Below are 17,825 nucleotides of genomic sequence, written 5' to 3'. Positions count from 1 at the left end.
GTGGTCGAGGATCCCGTCCTCTCAGTGTCCCAAATTTTTCCTGGCGCAAAAAAATCCTTATCGAACCACCCCGCCCCCGATAAGACTCGCTTAACAAGGGTACGTACTGTGTCAGAAAGACAGCTTTGACCAGAAGATTGTACATCTCGCACGGTCCTCTAACGGTGGTGGATTCCAACGTTGAAATCCCCCACAATCGCCGTAAGCAGGTTTGCAGAGCTCAGGAATGTCGTTTTCAGTTTTCATGGACCATGAGTACCTCGTTTCTCATGTCTGCAATACCCTGTATTACGTGTTTGGTATAATTAGTACTCTCTTCATTAGAGACTGCTTGAAATAAGCTACACAACTGACACATACTCACGCACGCACAATAAGGTGGGACTATTGCGGAAGTTCGTACCAGCCACCTAGGCGTCCCCCAGTTAGTAGGGATTCCGTCGGCCTTTATAGATACTGTGAACAGTCACTAGGTATTTTTACACTCTCATCCTCTCGAAGTATTTGCTGCGGGCCCACAAACTAGACTGCAATCATGGTGAAAACCTCTCGTTGTTTCTTGCTCCAAGGCTGTAGACAGGAGAGAATACTCGGGCATGGCTTAATGTAAAAAGTATGTAAGCGGCGAAGCCTGATTTACACGACAAGAATTGCTCTCCATCCCCGTTCTGGGTTCCCAGCTATCCTCCCACCGGCATTTCATATCTCCATCACGGCTACTCCGAATCCCGCCGGTCAGTTCAGTAATTACGTTTGCAAACTTAATCAAGTGATCCATTCTCTTCAACCTCGTACATTATCGGCGTCCATAGTCATGATAGGTTTCATATCACAAGTGACATACGATGCGGTTAGGCTAACCAAGGTTATACTCACAATATCTCACGTACTGACGAGCTTTCGTTTACCAAGCTAAGTATCTAGACGTTAAGTCGGTTTACATGAAAGCGTAACTGAGAAGCTCAGCCCCTTGACAAGTCTTATATCATAGCATATGTCACTGTTCGGGATTGGGAAGCCGGACCCATCTTTTGTCAACGTAGACTAAAGTTAATTAAACATTTCTCGAATGTCTATCCACATCTCACGTTTGAATGAGTCGCAGTTCGTAGCTGAACTTACCTCGAGGGTCAGTCCGGCAATTATCTGCCTGGCATTTGTGGTCTTCCTGATGCTACAATGACCCTGCACCTTGAGTCCCCGAGACATTCGTATCATTGTATTCCGAGGACACCGATGGTAGGATGGTGTCTCTATAAAGCGTCGGTGCTGCACTCGTATGGTACTGTACTTATTTGATAGAACTCAGTCCAAAAATCCAGGCATAATCTCATCTCTAACTATTCTCTCATAAAACCACTTTCAACTCACACCGCAATGCAGTTCTCAACTCTTTTCGGAGCCGTGGCCATCATTGCCGGATTGGCCTCAGCCGCACCCGCATCAGACCAATCCGCCGTCAAGCGCCAAAACTGGCAGCAGTGCCCAAAGGCAGGCGATCGGTGCACAAACATCTTGGGAGGAGTTGGCGGTTGCGTTTGCGGTCTCAAGCTTGACCCTAGATACAACTGCGTTTGCGTTTAAGTAGGTTCCACTACTTGCTCAACATTTTCAATTACGTGCTGACTTTAGAGGAGTATACCTCTTTCAGTACCAACATCTAAGAGCTGCAGATTGCCTAGCAGCAGCATGGGACATGAAAAGATGGTATGCTGCCCCTACGATAGACTATGTTGGGGTTAGATTATACAAACAAGAAAATGAAAAGAAAATGAATAAAACAATAGATTTAGACTAGTAGAGCGACCCGAGAGAATACTGATACGATCCCTTCCTATTCGTCGCATCAAACTCATATTTGTCTCTCTGTAAGTCTCGTAATATGAAGCGAGTCAAATAAACCTTGGACATGCCCATCGCGATAAGACACAGCATTTAGGAATGTTGCGTAACAGTCGATACAATTAAGGGTCGTCGTTGACGTCTGAGAAGGTTGTTGCCGCATGAAGTTGCAATCGGAGGTCAACTCCGTCTATGGCGTGATAGTACGCACCTCGCGAATCAGACGAACGTAGGGTTCAACCTCTATACCTTCCTCAAGAATCTTATCTGCCGGCAACCCCTTTTCTCTTGAATCGTTAAATTTTTTATTATTATTTTATCATTATTTTCTTAAGTTTTAGTTTATCTTTCACGTACACCATGTCTCGAGACCCAAACCGTCCAAACGTTGTCCTGATCCTAGCCGACAACCTCGGCTGGGGTGAACTGGGCTGTTACGGCGGGGGCGCCCTCCGCGGCGCCGCAACGCCCCGGATCGACAAGCTCGCAACGCAAGGTCTTCTGCTGCACAACTTCAACGTGGAGAGCGACTGCGTGCCAACCCGCTCCGCGCTGATGACGGGCCGGCATCCGATCCGGACCGGCTGCCGACAATCCGTTCCTGCGGGGTTCCCGCAGGGACTGACTCCGTGGGAGAGGACGCTGGCTGAGTGTCTCAAGGAGAACGACTATGCTACTGCGCACCACGGGAAATGGCATTTGGGAGATATTCCGGGCCGGTACCCTTCAGACCGAGGCTTTGACGAGTGGTTTGGGATCCCAAGGACGACGGATGAGACGCAATTTACATCTGCGATTGGGTATACTCCCGAGGTGGCGGAATTGCCATATATCATGAAGGGAGTTGCCGCGCAAAAGTCGGAGAATGTGCGCGTCTACGACTTGGAAGCTAGAAGACTCATCGACGAGATGCTAGTAGAAAAGTCCAAAGACTGGCTGTCCCGTCAAGTTGCGGCGGAACGCCCATTCTTCCTCTATCACCCTCTCGTCCACCTTCACTTCCCGACGCTGCCACACAAAGACTTTGCTGGGACCACCAAGCAAGGCGACTTTGCCGACTCCATGGCCGAGATGGATCACCGCGTAGGCCAACTCCTGGACCACATCAACGCCCTCGGAATTCGGGAAAACACAGTCGTCATCTTTGCCTCTGACAACGGTCCCGAATTCAGAGAGCCGTACAGGGGCACGGCGGGGCCGTGGTCGGGAACATATCACACTGCCATGGAAGGTAGTCTGCGAGTGCCCTTCATTATACGGTGGCCGGGTCACGTTCCGGAAGGCGTGACGTCCAACGAGATCGTTCACGTGACGGACATTTTCACCACCATTTTGTCCATCACCAAGTCTGGGATTCCAGACGACCGCCCCATTGACGGCATCGATCAGACAATCTTCTTCAAGAACCCGGCCAACGTCAAGTCCGAGAGGCTGGGATTTTTGTTTTACATCAAGGAGGAGCTGCGAGCGATTAAGTGGAAAGACTGGAAGCTGCATCTTGTGTGGGAACCCAAAGTTAACCAGTCGTCGGGTCGCCTCGAGTCGCCTTACTTATTCAATACCGTCAGGGACCCGAAAGAGGAATCGGATATCTTGTCGTTCAACACCTGGGTGCTACAGCCAATGACAAAGTTGAGGACTGAGTTCCAGAGAAGTCTGGCGAATGATCCGGCGCCTCCTGACCCGTTGAAGGATTTTCTCTGTTCTAATATGGAGGTAGACATTCTATGGTAGAGCACAACAAGAATATGACAGCTCAGAGTCAGTCTCATAGCAAATGCTATCCTATTTGCCCTAGATTCAGCGAAGCACCTTTGATCAATCTAGACTTGATTGTATCTAGTTTTTTAGCGTTGGCGCATATCTTGCAGGTGCACGATCTTGATGTGCTTCAAGTTACATGGCTGAAGTCCTACATTGAGACTGTCATGATTACTTTGATCACGATAGAGCGTGATAATGTCCGACTGGTTTGTCCCACATTCTAAAAGGCCCGGCCTATCGTGATGGAAACACGACATATGCAACTAGATAACCATGGTCCTTGGCCGTAAGCAGGCTGAGCAATATGCGCAGGCAAAACCTGGACGAACATCTCCAAACAGAGAACAGAGTAAGCCTTGTGTGATGGGAAACTTTTTCGCCACGAGGACACTGGGCCGCTAGCAAGGTCGCATACATTAAGAAACCAATACTCTCTCGCACCCACAATCAAGCAAAAAGTTTTGGAACCCTCTGTGTTCCTTAAACCCTCCTCCGTGCGTCTAAGACAAAAACATAGAGCACAACACTTCACGATCGAGCGAGCAAACATTAAGCACATAACACCTCGCGATGGCCTCAAAAACGACTTACGAGCCTCTGCTCATAACACTAACCTTCACACCAGGCGGCTTCCAGCAGACCAAGATCCTCTCCATGGCACCGCAGACAACCCCCTTCACACCACCCACCGACCTCTGCTCCCCCGTCGATATTCGGTGTCTCGTAGGCAAGACGGAAGATCTTACAGGGGACGTCGAGTGCTTGCGGGACCAGGTCGTGGCCGAGACCACGGCCAGCCTACCAACGCAATGCTTTCCCGAGAGTTACGCCGCAATCTGGCGACCATCCGGGAATACGTTCAGTGAGAAGGACTATCCTATACTGACTTTTGAAAAGCGCCAAAGGAATGGCTGACACATTTTCCCTTTGGAAAATAGGCGACGTCGCAAGCGTAGCCTACCCAGGCACAGCCTGCATCTCCGGCTGGACAACGGCGTGCGAGACAACTCTAACTCTCGAGAGCGCGCAGACGTATACCCAGACGTGGTGCTGCCCGAGCTCGTACACCTGCCTCGTGCCCACGCCGGGCGGGACACCCTACCGGGACTGCGTCAGTTTCCTGAGCATGAACACGGAAATCTGGATCAACAATATCGCGACGAGCGGCGGGAGGGAGTCGACGCTCTGGAGCTCGTGGAGGAAAATCTCCCTCACCGGTCTCCCGAGTGCTGCCGGGGGACCCCTCTCTGTTAAACATCCCGTCTTTCCGCTGTACGGCCGTGTTCCTTCCTCTCAGGCCTCTGGCGTTGCTGGAGGGGCAGGTCTTTCGACTGGGGCCGTAGCGGGGATTGCGGTGGGAGCGGTTGCGTTAGTTCTTTTGCTGCTCGGTGCTGGATTGTTTATTTGCCTCCGGAAGAGGAAACAAAAGAGGGCCGCGGCCGCCATCGCTTCTCAGAGTGAGGGCAATACAGGCAATGAAGGATATGGGCAGAAAGGTTTCGGGTACGATGCGAAACAAGAGTTACCCGGCCACGGGACAGAGATGAGGGAAGTCGGCGCTGCCACGCCGCCTCCTGTTGAGCTTTCGGCGTATACGAGGGTTGCGGAAGTGGAAGGCACCCGGCCTGTTGAGTTGTCGTGATAACATTACCTAGATACTTTCTGTTTCTTCACACCTCGTGGATCAGTTCTTGAATTACCTTTCCTTGACTTCTTACCTACTTAGGAGGCTGCTCTGGATGGCTTGTTTGTAGCGTGTAGATGGCCCCACCTCGCTAGACCACATTGTCCGAATCCCACATCCAAAGGCGTGTCGACAGCTTGCGGGTCTCAGCTTCGTGGTGTAAGTGAGCGAGCTACTCTACATGTGATTGGCCAAGTCCGGCGCCCTTGTCCAAAATCGGTAGTCTTGAGTCTTGGTCCCCGAATGAATGGGAGACATGTAAAGGCAAGACCGATGAATACTGCGAAAACGATATGTCAATATGGCATGTACTCAATTCGAGTCCAAAAGTATATAATCTCATCATTCTTCCCAACTCTTCTTAATGTGACACAATATCTCTCACAAACACATCCAACCCAGTACCCGATCCTCAAACAGAATGTCCGAAACTCACGAAACTATCATCATAGTCGGAGCAGGCATCGTCGGCTCCGCCCTAGCCCACTTCCTCTCATCCTCCTCACCAACAACCCCGCGAACAATCACCATCATCGACCGCTCCTTCGGCCCCCTCCTCGGCTCAACAGGCCACGCGCCCGGCTTCGTCGGCCAGTTCAATGACTCTCCAGTCCTCACCAAGCTAGCCATCGACTCCGTATCAGAATACACCAAGATCCCCGGCGGCTTCGACACCGTCGGCGGCCTGGAAATCGCCTTCCAGCCCGCGGGCTGCGAGCGCCTCAAGACGCGATGCGCAGCTGCCGCGCAGCACGGCCTAGCCGCTGAGATGCTGAGCCTGGAAGAAGCACATACACTCGCCCCGGAACTCGTCAGAGAAGAAGGGTCTCCGGGGGCCGGGGCTGCAGTCTTATTCCCTACCGACGGAACCGCCGACGCATGCAGAATCACCTCATTCTACCAAGACTCTGCAAAGAAAGCAGGCGTCAGCTTCCTACAAAGCTCTGTCGACAAGCTCCTCTTCACATCAGACGGCCGCATCAAGGGCGTTCAGGTCCTCAACCTCGGCTCCGTACAGCAACTCGACGCCGACAAAGTCATCCTCACAACGGGCATCTGGGCCCGCGACCTCTGCCGCGACCTCCCTTCCCCGTCCCCGTCATCCCCGTCGGACACCCCTACATGCACGCCCGCACCCAAAGCAACCCCCTGCCGCCTCCTCGCGAAAACCCGCTGCCGTTCGTGCGCTGGCCGGAGCACCACGTCTACGCCAGAGACCACGGCACCCGCTACGGCATCGGAAGCTACGACCACCCGCCCGTGGGCTGCGCGCCCAACGCAGAAGACGGGACCGCGATTGGGGTCTGGATCCCTGATTTCCGGCAGACGCTCGAGGCCGCTAGAAAATTGCTACCTCCTGCGACTGCGGCGGAATTTGAGGAGAATGGGAGTGTGGGTGAGAGTCAGAGCAAGAGCAGGAGCTTCAATGGGATCTTTTCCATGACGCCTGATAATATGCCGCTTGCTGGCGCGGTGAGGTCGGTGCCTGGGTTGCACATGGCTGTTGCGGTGTGGGTTACGCACGCTGCTGGGACGGCCAAGTTTTTGACTGGGCTTCTTAATGGGGAGGAGGTCAATCAGGAGACGCTGAAGGCTCTTGAGCCGGAGAGATTTGCTGGGCGGGACTTTGCGACGCTGGAGGAGGAGTCGCTTTGTGGGTATGATTCTATCTATAAGACTGTGGCCAAATAGGCATAGGAATTTTCACCAGACTCTTGTTTCCTTCCTGTCTGGAGAAGTTTTAAGACCTAATGTCGCGCCAAAAGTACCTTTCAATAGTCTTGATTCTTCTTACATCAAATATTCGAGTCCAAGTCTGACAACTTGAGCCCTCGGCGTGACGAGCCATCTAGCCGACGGCGAAGCATGCCCGGCGCCGACTACCCTTCAAGAGACTCTCATAGCCGCTAAGCCAAGCTCTCCCGGAGTTTTGACACCTGCTACCGCGTGCATATTATTCCACCTAGCGGAAGGAGTTCCCGAAGAAAAGACCTCCAAAACCCTAAGTTGATGGTTCACGGGGCTCCGGCGCGCACCGAATCGTCCCCCGGCCCGTTGACACCACGGATCAAGCGGCCGAAGCCCCACAACACGGGCCGGACTGTTCGGCGACCAACGACGAGCACCGAGAAGATGTCGGCAACATAGTACATGGTACTGCCAAAATACACAATCTGCCAAGTTTAAGGTGAAGAATTGAAGTTGAATGACAGTTGCTTTCCAACATAAAATTGCCAACTTCTCACTTCCATTCGAATAGTTCGCTACCCTCTCCCGCCATCAAGCCTCATCTTACATCCGCATCTTCAAACATCTAACCCAGCTCTCAAGATGGACTCTCACGCCACCAAAACATCAGACCCTCTCCCCCTCGAACTCGTCCAAAACCCAGCAGCAAAGAACGCACCCTACTACACCCCATCCCAATCTCCCCCTCGGGAACAGCCCTCCAGTCCCCAACTTCCTCCTCTCCCTCCCAAAACTCTTCACCCCGCTCAAAATCCGCTCCCTCACCCTCCAAAACCGCCTCTTCCTCGCCCCCCTATGCCAATATTCCGCCGATCCCACCGCAGGAAACCTAGCAACAGACTGGCACCTAACCCACCTAGGCGGCATCCTCCAACGCGGCCCCGGCCTCTGCCTCATGGAATCCACCGCCGTCCTCCCGGAAGGCCGCATCACCCCGCAAGACCTAGGCCTCTGGTCCGACGCCCAGATCCCTCCCCTCCGACGCATCACCGACTTCGCCCACGCCCAGGGACAAAAAATCGGTATCCAACTAAGCCACGCCGGCCGCAAAGCCAGCACCGTCGCCCCCTTCATCCACGCCAACGCGACCTCCCCCCGCGAAGCACACGGGTGGCCGGACGAAGTCTACGCCCCCTCCGCACTCCGCTTTAACGAGGCATACCCACTTCCCAAGGAAATGACTCTGTCCCAAATCAAAACAATCAAAGAAGCCTTCGTCGCCGCCGCCCTCCGCGCAGTCCACGCCGGCTTCGACGTCGTCGAAATCCACGCCGCGCATGGCTACCTCCTCCACCAATTCCTCAGCCCAATCTCCAACGCCCGCACCGACATCTACGGCAGCGGCTCTTTCGAAAACCGCACCCGTCTAGTCCTCGAGATCGTCGACCTCGTCCGCGCCGCGATCCCAGACTCCATGCCGCTCTTCGTCCGCATCAGCGCGACGGATTGGTTCGACGATAGAACAGACCTCGTCCCTCACAGCTGGACGCTCGCCGACTCGTGTCGATTGGCACCTTTACTCGCGGAGCGGGGCGTCGATTTGCTGGACGTGAGTTCCGGCGGGATTCATTCGCTGCAGGCGACGAGTATCAAGGGAGGGCCGGGGTACCAGGCCGGTTTCGCAAAGGAGATCAAAAAGGTTGTCGGGGAGAGGATGCTTGTGTCGGCGGTGGGTGGGATTAGTACGGGTATCATGGCGGAGGGGTTCCTTCAGGAGGGGTTGGATGTGATCATGTGTGGCCGTTGGTTCCAGAAGAATCCTGGTCTGGTGTATGCGTATGCTGATGAGCTTGGGGTCAATGTCAAGATGGCGAACCAGATTGGATGGGGGTTCAGTGGACGTGGAAAGGGGAAGACAGATATGAGTGACAAAGAAGAAAACCTATAGACCCTGTTAGATAGATCACAATAGACGCAGGATAGCTTGGCGCACCGATGAAAAGACATGTCCACAACGTTTACCTAGAATCATGATTTGCACGGAACCACGGTCGAGAACTGTTCAAAACTATTATTTGCCTGCTTTGACTACTAATACACCTACAAACGCCTCCCTCCCATTCATCGCAATTTGTGTCATGTAGGTGTACTTCATAAACATTACCAAGGCCGTCAAAAAACGGACTGTATCCTGTTCCTATAACCCCAGCCGTTGTTGCGTATCTCAATATTTCTCTACTCTCGACAAAGTGAACAGGCTTAGACTTCGGTCTCGACATCGGGCTTGCGACCGTTGAGAGCACCCATCTTGGTAATCTTACGGATCGCAAACTTGGCCTCATCCTTGGCGAACTGCACATTACGCATAGGACGCCACTGCATCAGACCCCGATGCTGACGGTGCAGGTCTCTGCTCCTGCTCTTGTAGTCCTTGTAAGCGGCGACAGGTCCGTTGCCGTTGCTTTTCTGAGATGCGTCTGAGGGGGCCGCACTCGCGTTGCTGTCTGTTGATTGCCGTGCGCCATTGCTGCTTGCCCTGGTGTCTTTGGTGCTGGCGTCTGTGAGGCCGAGATCCGGCTCACTGCTGTTATCGTCGTCGTCGTAATCCGTATCAAAATCATCGCGTCCCTCCGAGTTCAAGTCTTCCTGATTCTCGTTATCGCCATCTATCATCTGTGTGGGATCTTTGCCAAAGGCAGTGCTCCAATCGGTTCCGTCCTTGGAGAGCCACTTCTCTTTCTCCTTCGGGTCAGTCTGGGCTAGAACATCGCGGCCTTGAGTAAGAGACTCGTCATGCAGCTTCTGAACTGCGGGGGGCACCTCGGCTTGGACCTCCTCGCCTCGTACTCCTTCCGCAAAACAGGCTTCCCAGGTCTCGATTGTCTCGCGCGAATCGTTGTCAGTGACAAACTTGACGTGATCACCGTCTGTACCAGTGGAGAAGCGGCCCTTGAATCTGAGCCGACCAATCTCTTCAATCTTCATGTCGGGAATATCTTTGTAGTTGTCCTGGTTGATGTAGTTCTGTGACAGACGCAGACCCTTGTCGCAGTTGAAGATGGGAATATCAAAGTCGCGTTCCTCGCAAACCGGGAAGTCCTGGAGCCACAATGACGCAAAGGCGTCGGCATGGCGCTTCCCAGGAGGGTAAAACTCGAAGAAGACTGGGGATCTATAGCGGTAACGAACAGGAAGACGGATCTTCTCATGCTTGTCCTCGCCACTGATGTTCCATGAGTAGCCATCTTGCTCCTCCAATTTGTTACAAGCGTCTCGCTTGATGCTAGCAGAGCTACCACCGGTACGAAGGCGGATCTTGGTCTTCAATTTGCCGTAGCCAGCAGCAATGATTTGCTGAGATGTGAACTCGAATGTACCCACGTCCCAGCCAAGCTGAGCAGGAGGTAGCCGCAGTTCAACGGACCTGAAGAGAAGGGAAATACGAATTCTTCCGTATCCAACTCCGCCATCAAGAGGGTACCATCTTGTGGCTTCACTCCCGGATCGCAGGATATCGGACAACTTGAGAGGGACAACGCCAATAATGGGATCGTGTTGTCTGTTGCGAGAGTCGCGGACAGTGATTGTAACGATGCCAGACCTCCAATCACGGATGAACTTTTCGGTACCGGCGTTGAAGATGGGTTGCGAGGAAACTGCCTTCGTACGTGTCTTGTAGATCAGCTCATCGTTGACGAGAATCGTGCAGTATGAACTGGGCAGCTTGCTGCCTTGTTCCTCCTTGACTTCGCCAGCATCGAGACGGGCAGGTTCGTACTCGCGTCCCTTGCGCTTGCCGTTGGAACCCTTCACATTGGCGAGCTCCAATCCAACAATCTGATGGACGACGATGCTGAGAATACCAGAGGGCCAGAGAGGGTCCGGAGGAGTGTGCTCGACAGCATCCTCCATATCATTTTCAATCGTGCCCTTCTCGTCCTGAAGCTCCTTCTTGTCCCTCAGTTCAGGAGGCAGGTTGACGTCCTTACCGTCGGTACGAAGAGCCTTGCGGAACTGAGTCTTGCCAAAGAAACCAACCTCCCAGTGCAGTTCACCAGGCATCGAGGTCTCGGCCTTGACACCAGCAAGCTTGGACACCTGGGGGAACATCTTGCCGGGGTGCTGAATGAGTTTCTGAATGCTCAACTCGACTTTACCAACGACGTCATCCGCAGATGAGCGATCGCTGTCCCAAAGTTCGACGGAAAGTTGCTCGTCCGCCTTGATCAAGTCAGCGGTGACTAGCAGACCGCAGCTCTCTTCAAAGACGGGGTTGAGATCGTCCTGGATGACACGGGTGCAGAACTGGGGCTTGGAGAACTTGCTCCAGGCGACGGTGATGTAGGGGTCTGAGCCTCCACCCTCACTGCCTCGGCGGTCTTGCTTGCTGAGGCCCGTTGCCTTGTGGATGCGGATGAAGAGAAGTCCAAGCGCAAGCGTCTCCTTCTTGATGTCGTCGCCTTGCAGCATCTTGCTCAGGTCAAGAGTCATGCTCTTGGGAGCAACATACATTGAAGCGGCGGTGCCAATGGCCCAATTGACAAAGTTAGAGATGAGGGGCAAGTTGAGGATGTTGACTCCCTTCTCAATCATTGGCGTGCAACCTGCCTGAACCTTGGGGATGCCCATCAAAGTAAAAGTGAGGGTCTTGAGGAAAGGCGGCTCAGGGGTAAGCTGCAACCTAATTCGGGCGGTGGCGACAAGTCCCTGAAGTTCAACCCCTACAAAATGTTAGATAATATGCCACTGATACAAGTCTTCTAGTGCACTCACAAATTGGGAGGGGTACACCAAAGAGACCCCGAACACCGAGGTAAAAGACGAGCTGCATTCCCATGTTGCGGGCCTTTGACGAAACGTCAGAGCCAGACGGCTTCGCGTGGTAAGCAACTGAGGCCTCCAGGTTGTAAAAGTCACCAGCTTGCTCCATGGCAGCCAGTTCGTTGGGGTCAGTGTTCTTCTGGTTCTGCTTGTGGGCCTCGTCCTTGATGTCCTTGACGTGGCTATCGGGAAGGGCGCGCAAGCTGAGAATACGGAGCGGGTTGCTTCCCTGCGAAATGTCGGCAACGCGCACGTTCTCGATGACGCCGGGCACTGAGGCAACCATGACATCCTCGAGAGTATCGGCAACGCCAGCAAACATCTCGGGGTTAATAAGGTTCCACATGATGCCGACGGCGGTGTTCATCCACTGAGATTTGTTAGCTTCGTGTTATCACTGTGGCAGAAATTCGCATCACGCACCTCGACGGATTCGGGGACCAGGTTGACGGTTGCTGTTTCGCCACGTGCTTGCTCACTAGACCATTCGGTGTTTCTTCCCTGCGTGATGAGGTCCTTTATCCACAGGAAGACACCAGAGGCAACAAAAGCTCCGAGAGGAAGCAGGCCATAGAGCGAGCCACCAAAGAACTTGCCAACGATGACGATGGAAAAGAAGATACCAGCGCACAAAATGTTGCCGCGTCTCTCGAGGTGCTCGAACATGGGCTCGTAGCTGACGCTGGGGGTGTGGAAAAAGTTTACATTGGTCTTCTCGCTGTGGATGGGCACGTCTGTGGTGCTTCCGGGCTCGACCGGGTCGGGCGGTGCCGTGACATCTTGGGCCCATCGGTACTCCTCGCCAGACTGGTTAGGGGACGTGGAGACTGTAGCGTCCTTTCCGAGGTTCTTGTTGGGGACGGATATCTGTCAATTGTCGTGTTAGTAATGGTTCTAGAGCGGGCGGGGACTTGATGCCCGCGAGAAACGAAGGATTTATGGGATGATCTCACGTGAGGGTTTTCAACTACATCCTTGAAATTTTCCTTGGGGTTCTCAATCTCGACATCCTTGCCAGTGACGGGGTCCCGCACAGTCTTGGTCTTCTTGCGAGCACCTTTTGATTTCTCGGGGACATGCTCCTTTGTGTCTTGGAGATTTTGTTGTTGTTGCTGTTGTGTGGTGTTGCCGTTCTGTTGCTGCTGGCGGGCAGCTTCCTTGGCGATCCTCGCGTGCTCCTTATCCTCGGCTTCAATGGCAGCGTCGCGCTCGCGCTTCTCCTTGTCGAGCTGGGCAACAAACTCGTGGATGTTTGGGATGCGGTTCCGGCCGCTGTAGTGTTGGCCGCCGGTCGGCACCGTGTGTTCGTCGTAGTTCATCTTGCTACCATGAACAATGCTTGAATCTCTGGTGTGGTTTGTCTTGGGTGTGGATGAAGATTATAGAGCAGTCGTAGATGAGACTACGCTGTCAAGATCCAAGTCAATTGCCTACCTAGTGCTTGGGTAAACACGAAAGAAAAGAGGCAAAGAGAATTGAGCAGAGAGAGAATCAAGCAGGCAAGATCGAAATGTGCGGAGGTTAAAGGTCTCGGGGGATAGGGATATAATCATAGGGATGCAGATCATCCAGCAGACCAGCAGGGCAAAGGGGGGGAAAGGGAACCAACCGACAATCCCATGAAATGGATGAGGTGGGAAACGAGCCCCTCCAATTGCCTCATAGCTCTCCTTCAGCTCTAGCCAGCTAGCTCGCTTCACCATGAATACTTAGCTACTTGGTACATTACCTCAGGTTGGGGTTAGCACCTCACCTCTGTCCTTTCAGCTGCAGCTTCCCTTGTGTGTGCAGCAGAGCAGGCTGGGTGGGAAGCTGTGATGGTCAATGACGTAGCGTGTCTTGCGAACTTGCGACTTTTGATGGCGGGAAAATGGCCCACTAACAGCCAGTCGCGGCCCCACCCCCGAGGCAAGCCCCCGGCTCCTTGCAGGCCCCCTATGACGGAAGAAGTCTCCGGTACTTTGGCTTGGTCCAAGCGTACCCGTCACCTTCACCTTCTTGCCCCGACCTGCCCTGCGCTTTTCACTTCCTTTCCGTTCCTATTGCACGCTGTTGCTTCACTGATACTTAGTATCAGTGGTATAATCCCGATGAACTGACATGTTGAACCAAAAGTGGCAGCCACAAACATTCCTCCGGGCCAAGTCGCTAGGACTAGAGACGCGATAGGACTGCCTCTGTTACCGTGGCTGGAACGCTGCATGCTCAATGGCCCTAATAAGTGAGGTCTAGCCAGACTCCTTGTGGAGTATTGGGACTGGTGCAGTGTGTGCGTGCATGGCTTTAGGCGAAAAGTCAGCATTCCCGCTCTACCTATACTACTATTCACCAAAGTGTTCAATTTCCTGTTTTCCCGCATGTTTCAATGGACTGCGTGACAAAAACGATGCGACAAGCTTGTGGCCGATCTGCGGTAGGGATCGCAAAATGTGCTTGCGTACATGGCTGGCATAGCTGTGTGGAGGGGGAAAACAGCATGGCCTGGGCCGCGTGTTCATTGGCCTTTCACCCGGTCCCTTGGCTTCGTGGTTAGCTCAACTCCTCATTGAGCTTGTGCTGCTTGACAGCTGGAGTCCTGGGCATGAGGGGAACGTTTGGTCCGGCTCATGATTGTCGGTTGGTGAAATGTGGATTTCACACACTCATTTTCTTCGTATTCAGATGACGAGAGGAGTTTATCTACCCATGTCTAGGAGAAACTATTCTTGACTGTATCAATCTATCCATCCCAGTCAGTACAGATAAGCCAACGTATCTGTAGATGCTATCGAACCCGAGGCGGCTCCTGATCGTCGTCCAGGTTTGTCAAGATGTGTGAGGTCAGTCTATCGCAAACTTTCCGGGCGGCTCACTGGACAGGCACGACCTGACAGGGCATGGAACATGGGGTGCCGCTTGTCCCGGCCGGCGGGAGCAGAGAAAACTACGATTGCGTTTACAGGGCCTATCTTTTTTGGCAGCAGCAGCAGCAGCAGCAGCAGCAAAAATAAACCACCTTGCCGGATGTTACGCAAGCCAAGCTTCAGCTTTCCGTCAGTCCACATTTTCATCATTGATCCCCCCACCCCCGCTTTGGTTCACCTCTGCTGTTACACAACCAACACTGTCTTGTCCACGTCGCCAAACTCATCTTTCACTTTTCTCGTTTCAACTTTCCCGTTCATTGCTTCGCTGTCCGGCTGTTGGTGTCTGGTATCTTGGGAACGGCGCAGGGAAGGGTTGTTGGTTCGTGAACTTGTTGCTGGCCAGACTGTTCTTTTAGCCGCCACAAGTTTGCGCCACTTTACGTCCAAGCTCCCAGTCGTATACCCAGATACTCACCAAGGTAGAAAGCATTTCCCAGTCTCGCTAGCCCGTGGCTGGAATAACCGGAGGATCATCACAGTCATCGAATACCTAGAGTACCGAGGGCATGGTTCATAGTGCGTCGTGTTTCTCATTATAACCTCAACCCGTACATCGTACATAATCCTACAAGAAACCACAATTTTTCAAAATGACGCTCCCTAAACACCGCGCAGATGCAATTTGCTCCTATGAGTCCAACCCAATCAAATTAGATCCCACACCAACTCATCTTCCTGTAGCTCGCACTCCCATCAATGAACGACCATATCCGGGGGTATAGGCGTGTCCCGCCGACTCCCAGTGTCAGGGTTAATCAGGTCCGCCGATCCCAGCCTGTCGCACTGTGATACGAGACGCTTCGGCACCGTCGGCGTCGTCAGGTCCATCTCCATGTCCCCCGGCGTCAGCCCCCGATCAGAACACGAGTACGAGACACTACTTGTATCCGACATCTCAACGTCTTCTCCCTCCCCAGCAGCTTCTTCAAAGGTCTCGACGCTAGGCGTCGGGAGATCGCCGCAGGTCTGCACCTCCACCATGGGAGGGGGAGGAGCAGCCACGGGCTTCCTTTGAGGGACAGACAACACCGGCGTCTGTGCCGCCGCCGCCGCCGCCGCCTCGGCCGCCCGCAAAGCCGCCACGGCACCACCCAAATTCTCCTCATCCTCCTCCTGGTTCCCAATCGTCCACACCCACCGCCGCTTCTTCTCCTTGCGCTTGGTCCGCTTCCTGATACCGCCAGACGGGCTGACCGGCGGCGAATTGGCCGCCAGCCCCGCCATCCGCCGCCGCATCTCCTCAAACGGTCCCGGCGTCATGCCGCCGTCGCGGGTCTCGTCGCTCGTGAACGCCATGGCGAGGTCCAGCACCGTGTTGGCCTCCTCCTGGGCCGGTACCGGTGCCGTCTCCGCTGCTGCTGTTGCTGCCGCCGCCGCCGCCGGTGATGCGGGGGAAACGACGTCCTCGACCAGTAGGTCAATATGGGACTTCGTGTACGTCTCCGTTGTTATTGTCTGTTCAATGGGGCTATTGTAGGCCACACGGCGGGCCGCCTTTTCCTGCAAGCGCAGGGAATGCCGGCGGGGTGAGATGGGGGTTTTGGCGCTCGGTGGAGGAAGAGGCGAGTTGCGAAGGATGCTGTGGAGAGAGCGAGGGTGTGTGTAAGGCAGCTTTGAGCCCGCGAGGGTCAGGTTGTTGTTGCGTTTCCTTTGCGAGCGCGGCTCCGGCTGGTTGTTGATGAGTCCGATGGCTGTCAGGGGCGTCTTGGTGTCGATTGGCGAGAAGCCAAACATCTGGGGCCCTTGGTTGGGCTCTACGGGGCCGGCAGAGAGAGGCGGAGTGGCTGTCATGGTGCTCGGAAAGGTAATCTCCATTGCGACGCCGGGCGAGAGCGGGTGTGCGGTCAACGGTGTTTCGGGGTAGGAGACTGCATAGGGCGTCTGGATACGCAGTTGAGGTGTCTTTGAGCCGTTGTGCAAGCGCAAGGGCTGTGATTGGGAGGTGTTGATGGCCGTGAGCGGTTCTGATGCGGTGGGTGTCGACCTCTCAATGGCGGTCACGTAGACGTTGGAGAGGGTGTTGAAGGTGGTCGGATCCTTGGGATCGATGACGGAAAAGGACTTGTTGATTCTTGTGTGAGGTGCTGGCGACGTCTTGATGCTCAACGACAGCTTTGGCCTTCTTGAGGCGGTTCCAGTCTGAGTAGCCATCGTGACCACGTGATATGCCAATTTTGGATCCGGAAGAGTGGTATAAGTTGATGAGTCTGCGGCACAGCCTAGATAGCCAGCAGATTGGGTCGTACAGGGGTCAAGTGACGACCTTAGCCTCCCAAACTGTTGGAATCACCGGGATGAGACAAATCAGTTCAGAAAGAGGGGGGAAAACCAGCAGCTGATGAGATGTAGGAAAGAGAGGGGTGGCGGCTATATAGATTAGGTTGGAAGTGGTGCAACGCTTAGAGTTGTTAGATTTTGTGAGGGGGTTTATCCAAGCTGGAGTCTCAGTCTCTGGGTGGCCCGTCTGGAGAGGCGCCGCTAGACAGACATATATGCAATGCAGTGTGACTGGAGGAACAGACAATAGACGCGATTGAAGGAAGGAATGCGTCGCACGCAGGAGGACACCCCCTCGTCGCAGGCAGCTCCAGTTCTGGTTGGCTATTTTGGGCAGCCATATGTGATGGGGAAGAGGCGCAAGCGCCGGGCTCAGATGGGATCCTTGTCGACTCGAGTCGCATCCCTGCAGATTGGCCAATGGCGATGGCGGGGGGCGTCGGTTGTCTGCCCGAAGCGGCGTCTATTTGGTTGTACGACCGGGGACGTTTTGGAGTAATGAATCCCTCGCCATTTCCGAGGAGAAAGACGGTGAGCAGTATGGAGGTTGGTAGGCAAACTGGCAGATAGACGGAGAAAAGAGAGGACTTTGGTAGTCACGAGGACAGTTGATGGTAGGCAGGTCGGTAGGTGATACACTGGTACCAGATTTTGAGTGCGCTTGTTGGTCTAAGAAACACCCAAGACCTGGTCAACAGGCGGCTATTCAGACGCGGTCATCCAGTCCCCGTTCTCGCTTTCGATAGTTGCCCGAGCCACGCGAGAGTTCGTCACAGAATGCCTGGGAAGTGGGAATCCACACTTGTGAATCCTCAAGTCGGTCTTGGCAGCCGTTGTAAGCA

General features: G+C 53.9%; 4 protein-coding genes across 4 annotated transcripts; 2 read left to right on the top strand and 2 right to left on the bottom strand.

Moving 5' to 3' along the window:
* Positions 1 to 2,202: 2,202 nt before the first annotated feature.
* Positions 2,203 to 4,521, top strand: N0V96_001522 (uncharacterized protein; the record flags this gene model as incomplete). Its single annotated transcript, XM_053194107.2, has 3 exons — positions 2,203 to 3,558; positions 3,874 to 3,955; positions 4,232 to 4,521. The coding sequence occupies 3 exons, from the start codon at positions 2,203 to 2,205 to the stop codon at positions 4,519 to 4,521; spliced, it is 1,728 nt and encodes a 575-aa protein (XP_053048304.2).
* Positions 4,522 to 5,711: 1,190 nt separating this feature from the next.
* Positions 5,712 to 8,927, top strand: OYE32_1 (NADH-dependent flavin oxidoreductase; the record flags this gene model as incomplete). The annotated part of the gene is made up of 3 exons (XM_065756252.1): positions 5,712 to 6,397; positions 6,433 to 6,948; positions 7,622 to 8,927. The coding sequence occupies 3 exons, from the start codon at positions 5,712 to 5,714 to the stop codon at positions 8,925 to 8,927; spliced, it is 2,508 nt and encodes an 835-aa protein (XP_065615492.1).
* A 311-nt stretch (positions 8,928 to 9,238) lies between these two features.
* N0V96_001520 (uncharacterized protein) lies at positions 9,239 to 13,119 on the bottom strand (the record flags this gene model as incomplete). Its single annotated transcript, XM_065756251.1, has 4 exons — positions 9,239 to 11,700; positions 11,753 to 12,170; positions 12,224 to 12,667; positions 12,712 to 13,119. The coding sequence occupies 4 exons, from the start codon at positions 13,117 to 13,119 to the stop codon at positions 9,239 to 9,241; spliced, it is 3,732 nt and encodes a 1,243-aa protein (XP_065615491.1).
* Positions 13,120 to 15,399: 2,280 nt separating this feature from the next.
* On the bottom strand, positions 15,400 to 16,857 carry N0V96_001519 (uncharacterized protein; the record flags this gene model as incomplete). The annotated part of the gene is made up of 1 exon (XM_053194102.2): positions 15,400 to 16,857. The coding sequence occupies one exon, from the start codon at positions 16,855 to 16,857 to the stop codon at positions 15,400 to 15,402; it is 1,458 nt and encodes a 485-aa protein (XP_053048299.2).
* Between the last annotated feature and the right edge of the window lie 968 nt (positions 16,858 to 17,825).

The sequence above is a fragment of the Colletotrichum fioriniae genome (genome assembly GCF_027942845.1).
Source record: "Colletotrichum fioriniae strain IMI 355084 chromosome Unknown scaffold_1, whole genome shotgun sequence".
NCBI classification, from domain to species: domain Eukaryota; kingdom Fungi; phylum Ascomycota; class Sordariomycetes; order Glomerellales; family Glomerellaceae; genus Colletotrichum; species Colletotrichum fioriniae.
The sequence above is the reverse complement of the archived record's forward strand: the minus strand, read 5'-3'. Positions and strand labels throughout refer to the sequence as shown.